The sequence below is a fragment of the Orbicella franksi genome, chromosome 4 (assembly GCF_964199315.1).
Source record: "Orbicella franksi chromosome 4, jaOrbFran1.1, whole genome shotgun sequence".
Taxonomy (NCBI): domain Eukaryota; kingdom Metazoa; phylum Cnidaria; class Anthozoa; order Scleractinia; family Merulinidae; genus Orbicella; species Orbicella franksi.
In genome coordinates, this window is record NC_138148.1 from 27014003 (window position 1) to 27020673 (window position 6671).

Genomic DNA, 6671 nt, shown 5'->3' on the forward strand with positions numbered 1-6671 from the left:
AGTACATAATTTAAAGTAAAAGAGAATTTTAAACTTTTAATGCTGTAAAAGTCAAGAATACTTGGCGATAAATTACGAAACATTTCGGCGACAAAAACATGCAGCTTCAAATTTTAGCGGGCCATACAGTAGAATACGACCCGCTAAATTGACGATTCATTGCGTGCGTAGTAACTGAGAGATATAAAATATTGGTTAGTTGTATAAGCACATTTATTATTCAACTTTCATACAACGTACGAATTCCGATTTTCTAATTGGCTGATTTGTATCACGTGATACCGGGTTGTGACGAAACAACCACCTTGACGTCATTTTCGTGGTGTAATAGTAGTGGTGTAAATTCAACACACCACTGTCATTACACCATGGCTTCGGCTGATAGTGGTTTCAATGCAGTGTTTCTTTGTGCAGTGTATTCAATTTGAGTAATAACATGTTAACGCACTCATTGCTCGTGAATTATCGGGATTTACCTGTCCTCGTTTAGTAACAATGAACTCGAAATTTTCAATACCGCACTCGGCAAAGCCTCGTACGGTATTGAAATTTCTCGTTCATTGTTTGTGAACTCGTACAGATAAATCCCGATAATTCACTCGCTGAGTGCGTTAACCTGTAAATAAACACCTTTTGTATTTTGCCGGGTTTTGTGCAGGATCAACCTCCCAAATTGCAAAACAAAAAAAACAACAACAACAACAAAAATGCAACAAAGAACTTTGCCAGGTTTCCTAACTGTTTTACTCTATTAAAGGCAGACATAATCAGCATAAATTAAATTCAAATATATTCCACACCATAAAACGTTTTTACCTCTAGAATCACTGATGAATTTTGCAAAATAAAACTACTCTCTCTTTGATGACGCTTTTGATTATCGTTCGCTCTGTTCTTAATAATTAATTAAGACAACCATAAAAAACAAACACAGTTTTTATTACTTTTTTAAAAATGCCACATCCTTGCTAAAACTGAAAAAGGATCATTAAACAACAGCATGACTGTAAATGAAAATCCTAGTATTATTTACCTCTCGTGCAATGAAAACCACTATAGCCCGGCGCGCAAACACAATGGTACTGATCCTCTTCGTAATTTGGGATACAGCTGCCGTCATTTTTGCAAGGATTCCTTGAGCAAGGTGTCTACAATAAAAAAAAAAACATGAAAATGTATAGCATTGTTGAAACACGTTTGTACGAGTATACAGAGAATGCAGAAAAATATGATTATAGAAAAGTCTCCAACAGCCAAACATCACGCGTAATTACATCATTTCTAATCTTTTCTTCATATGTAATCAAGAGTTGGATGAGTTCATCACTTTGCTAATTTACATATCAAACTTGAATATAGCTGAAAAAAAAAAGAGATTTGTAAAAAGTCAACAGCAGTTTTCTTCTCGTACAGACTACTTGTTTACGTTTTAAAACGGCTTAAGATGACAACATAACATACGGCATATCTAGAGTTTGCTCTCAAAATAGCTCCCGCGAGGACTGCACCTCGCCCGCAACAGACACTTAGATCATGATCATAAAATTTATTATTTTATTCCTCCAATTTCATTTTTCCTCTTTTCTTTACAAGAAAAAAATCCCACTAAACACACATCATTGTTGGTAAAACAGCTCTTTGCAATAGTGAATATAAATGTTATATTAAGCTGGATTTCAAATTATCAATATTACCTTTATGCCGTAATGGTGAAATTGTTGTGAATCGGTCAGTTTGTCAGGGCTTCTAAACTTGTCTTCACTAAGCAGCTCGCAGCGAAGCTTTCCATTTTCGTTTGGAGACAAAGCAAGATTGTACGAAACACAGGGTGCATTAGCAACACAAGCGAAACTGCACTCTGTGGCCCGGGCTACTTCACAAGAAGAGTCTAAGAGAGATCCTTGAAGATGCTGAAACTTGTGAGCTTTAAAATTTGCGTACGACAACCCGTGTTGAAAACTAGATCGCTTTAAACCATGATCACCTTGGATCAAACGTTGATGCTGGCCTGTAACGCACGGAAAACGGAACAGAACAACTGTAAATAGAAAATTAAACATTCCTGTTAAGCGGAAATATCGTGTCAACGCGAAATATCTTCCTCGACTGGATACATATTTAAACAGTTGTTTTCTAAGGTAAACTCGAAACGCCGAAAGGATCCGAAAGAGCGAATCGATCAACTCGTCAATCAGCCAGTCAGCGAATTACATTTATGTAAGTCAAATTTTAGTGTATCTTTGACCATCTTTGTCATCATTTTCTAAGCGAGGCCTGGTGTAAAACGTTTGATATGGATACGAGGTCATTTTCACGCAAAATAAACAAGTTTTGCGTAAGACAAAAAGAGAATATTACATGACCGCCTGGAGATAAAAAAAAAATAATAATAATTTCCTGCTGATAGCATCTCTTAGGAGTGAGCCAAGAGAAGATGAAATTTGTGAATAGGCGGCAAGCGGCCATGTAATGTTTATTTTGTAGAGGGTTTGGATGACTTGCGTGAAGCTTAGGTGATTGCTCAGTTATCAGTAAAAAAAAAAAAAACCCGCGTCATTACACTTTGCCAAATTCCGAGCCATCAGTTAACGTTCAACTCTATCTTGTAGGCCCTTGATAGATAATATTGAACTCTTTTAGTTTGTTTTTACTCAGTTTCAAAAAATAAATAAATAAAACCGTTGGTCACCTATAAAACTGAGGCCGAGTTCGTGAAAAATGTCATGACGTAAACTTATGAAAGTACTTTTAAACCAAGAAAATGTTTACTTAGGTTCTGTCGCAAAAAAGTGAAATCGGGTTTCGTCAATCTTTTAACATTATATCCAAATGAGGAGCGTTTATCTGGACAGTGCCTTTTTTGTCTTTGACATTGATTTACAGTTAGCACATGATTTGCAGGCATTTGTTCAAAATTTAGAATCGATATAGAAATAAAACTTGTATACCCGAATCGAAGTTAAATTTAAATTTTGCCTTCACTGCACAACCGAACACACTCAAAGGTTATGAGGCATGGGCGAGTTGGTCAGCCAGGCCCAAAAATTGCTTCAATTGACACAATACGACATTAAAGTGGATAAAAGATACATCGATTGCAACGTTAACCCCAAAACCTCTTATTAGGAAAAATAGGGACCGTGTAGCCCCGACCAAAGCAGTGGCGCTTTGGGTTTTTAAGGTTATTATATAAACAACAGAATGAAAGATAAATCAGGTAACGATTACACATTTTTGGAGCAAAAAAAAAAATTAACCTTATCCGAAGCTGCGAGTGGCAAGACTGACCGTAGATTGTCACAAGTTTCTCAACCGTCTCTTTTTACAAACGTACTAACCATGAGCCTTCGGGTACTACACTAGCACCAGGAGCCCTCCTGTGGCTAGCACCCAGTTTTCTGTTCCGTATCGGCAAAGTATTAATTTGTCAATACCGATTATCACAAATTGACAAAATTGGGGCACTTTTTTGCCGCGCTTGGCGCTGCCATGAAGACAAGTTCCGACGTTACATCTTCACTGTCCTGTTCATTGATAAATGCTCGACTTGTTTGTAGTAAAGGTGCTTCGCAACCTTCAACGTGCAGGCTAAGAGAGAAATCCAAAGACAAGAAGATCTATAATAACGTGAGCCACTAACTGTGAAAGTCGACGTTTTTCTTAGCAAGTTTAGAAAACAGTGTCTGTTTGGGCAGAGACCTTTCTTATACTCTAATCACCCTGAAACGATTATAAAATATTTTGTAACTGATCTTAAGAAACACAAACACAGCATCAGGGGCGGGCATCTCGTTTATTGATGCAGGGTACAGTGAGCGTTACATCATCCTAAAGAAAATACAGCAGTGAATAAACAGAAAAATTAAAAAGCAAAGTTGAAAGAGATGCCTTCGAGTGGCTCTTGCATAACTTACAAATTCTTAAATAGCCTACTAGCCTCTTAGGGGATTCACGCCTAAAATAGTTCTACAGTTAACACGAACCATACAGAATGAACATACTCCAGTGTAATTAGCGAAACGTTACAAAATATATTTATACTCTAATCACCCTGAAACGATTATAAAATATTTTGTAACTAATCTCAAGAAACACAAACACAGCATCAGGGGCGGACATCTCGTTTATTGATGCCCGCTTTCGAAAATAAAGGAAGAGAACAAAGGAATTTAAGTGTGCAAACTTCTAGACACTGTGTATAAGATATCCTAGTTCCGCAAACGCATGCCAAGTCTAAAACTTTATTTCAATACGAATTTTTTGAGAGCAAAATATGCTACATCTCCGAAGAAAATAAATTCATAAAATTAAAACTAAAAATTTCATATAATAAACATCTGTTTTGCTCTTACATGCATATATAAATCTTGACAAATGCATCGCAAAAACTGACGTCACAGCAACGAAGGCTAGCTAACTCGTTGCCGCGGAGAAAAGCCGACTAGGCAGTCACGCAAATTGCAGCTAAGCGAAGATTAGCAGGATTAGCCTTGGCGCCCGCAAACCTATTATATATCCTCAAGATCATCTCGGGAGTAACAGCGCCCCCCTTTTTATGGAAACAGGTTTTGCAAGCTCAATTTTAGCCGCCTCGAGAACACTTCTATCACAAGTCAAATCACAAGTCGGAAAGCCATACCGATGGTGTGCCCAATTTATGCCATAACAGGCAGAACCAAGTGTGGAGTAGAGGGAACTCTGCTGCAGCAAAATACTCCAAATAAGGAGCAAAAGACGTCTCATCAGACGACAAACAAGCGACTTCCTCAAAGCGCGAAGACCATTCTCTAAATGTTTGAAAGTCACTTGAATAACGCTCTGTTGTTGAAGGAGCCTTTGCTTTACAGGCACGCAAGGGAAGACCTTCCGCTGACTTGCGAAGTCGTCTGGATCTCTTGAGTGGGCAACCTTTGAAGTAAACACACAGCCACTTTGTAGACGTGAAAGATAACAAAAGAAATGTGAGAACAATTACAAAAAAAATGCAACAACACGCAGATCAGAACATAAGGAAGGCCCAGAGGCCTAAATCTTGCATTCAGCACACTATATACTGGCAGTCCTGCACAAAAATGGCATGGCTCAACGGCCTAAAACAGTGTAATCACCTAAGATCAACATGTGATAAACGGGTAGTCCCGCACAAAAATGACATGGCCCAATGGCCTAAAACAGTGCAATCACCTAAGATCAACACATGATAAACGGGCAGTCCCGCACAAAGATGACATGGCCCAACGGCCTAAAACAGTGCAATCACCTAAGATCAACACATGATAAACGGGCAGTCCCGCACAAAGATGACATGGCCCAACGGCCTAAAACAGCGTAATCGTGACCGCGCGGCATGACTTCTCCCTAGACAGGTTCTACTGGACACTGGACTGTACAGCGCCGACAAGCAACTAAAATTCTCCGAGTCAAAAGGGAACTGTTATTTGCCCCATGGAGATAAACATCTTTACCGTTCTCAACGAAGAGAAAATCAATAACGAAAGATCTGAAACCCCACCTACGATCCACCAAAAAGGCCAAAAGGGAGCTGAAAGGCCAATAAAGAGTAACCAGTTCTATTGACAAAAACATATGTGGCGGATGACATTTTTAACTAACGAAACAGGTGGCACCAGCCAACAGGTTTCTCCTACCCAACTAAATGCTAGAGAATCTTCGAATAGAAACTGGGAAAAACTTGAATTTTTTTTTTTTTATCTGGGAAAGTAATCAATTGAACAGGGACCCCGATAAGAGGTTACTTCATGAAAATAGCTCTCTTTAACTGACCAGTCATCAATCGACGATCTTGCATAAGTAATCAGCTTTCTCGCTAAATGAACGAGGTATCAACTCGGCCTCGATTTTGGTATTACTTTCTTTGGCGGTATGAAATATATCACCGGCGAGTTGAAGCGAACACAGTTTCATACTACCAGAATCGACGATCAAAGGTACAGATTGGTTGTCAGTAAACCACTTAACAGAGCACCCTGAAAGAAGATGTGCAAACTTTTCAAAGCAAAACAAACACAGTGGAGTTCTCTCCACGTGGTACTCGATCTGGTATTCGTCTACATAGAATCTCAGTTTTTGTGCGAAAACAGGCAATGTTACCAATGGCAATAAAAGCAGCCAATCCAATAGCGCTAACATCCGAGCATACAATACAAGATAGTCTGCGAGCAACGTCTGCAAAACACTGGAACTGAGATACGAAACATTATTCTTCCAGAACTCCAACTGTATGGAAACTGACAACGGGTTAACAACAGCAGGAGCACACGCACACTCGACCACTGAACCTGTGGCCAGAAGATCAGAAATAGCCTGCTCGACAAATCACTATACTGGACTGGATGGCTGAGTGATTCAGTATTAGAAAACTGAGCTGAGGGTGGAATGTAAATAAAGAGAATCTAATACCCATCAAAGATAGTATCGCGAATAAAGCAAGAAGCACCTATATGATTTAAAAAATCTACATTAACCATAAGGTTGCCTTTAACTTAAATATAATGCGTTCTGTCCTGATAATCAGTCTTTTATTCATTCATTCATTCAGTCATCAGGGTTAGTACAATTGTTAACCCTCGGACTAACACCCCCATCGTGGCACAAGGGGGATGCATGAAACCCCCTCCTTGGGTTTTCCTTCTATTAAGGTACAAGAAGCC

General features: G+C 38.9%; 1 protein-coding gene across 1 annotated transcript; it reads right to left on the reverse strand.

The window, feature by feature from the left end:
• Positions 1 to 689: 689 nt before the first annotated feature.
• LOC145485254 (uncharacterized) lies at positions 690 to 3688 on the reverse strand. The gene is made up of 2 exons (XM_081463957.1): positions 1695 to 3688; positions 690 to 1148 (listed from the first exon to the last, which is right to left on the reverse strand). Exons 1-2 carry the CDS (start codon positions 2058 to 2060, stop codon positions 1026 to 1028), a joined length of 489 nt encoding a protein of 162 aa, XP_081320083.1. The 5' UTR covers positions 2061 to 3688; the 3' UTR covers positions 690 to 1025.
• Between the last annotated feature and the right edge of the window lie 2983 nt (positions 3689 to 6671).

What these genes read in the sequence shown, in the direction of transcription:
- LOC145485254 (XM_081463957.1), bottom strand. Translation starts at nt 2,060, where the DNA reads ATGTTTAATTTTCTATTTACAGTTGTTCTGTTCCGTTTTCCGTGCGTT. An exon ending in TTCACCATTACGGCATAAAG is followed by an intron (nt 1,149 to 1,694) that starts GTAATATTGATA and finishes TTTTTATTGTAG; the next exon opens with ACACCTTGCTCAAGGAATCC.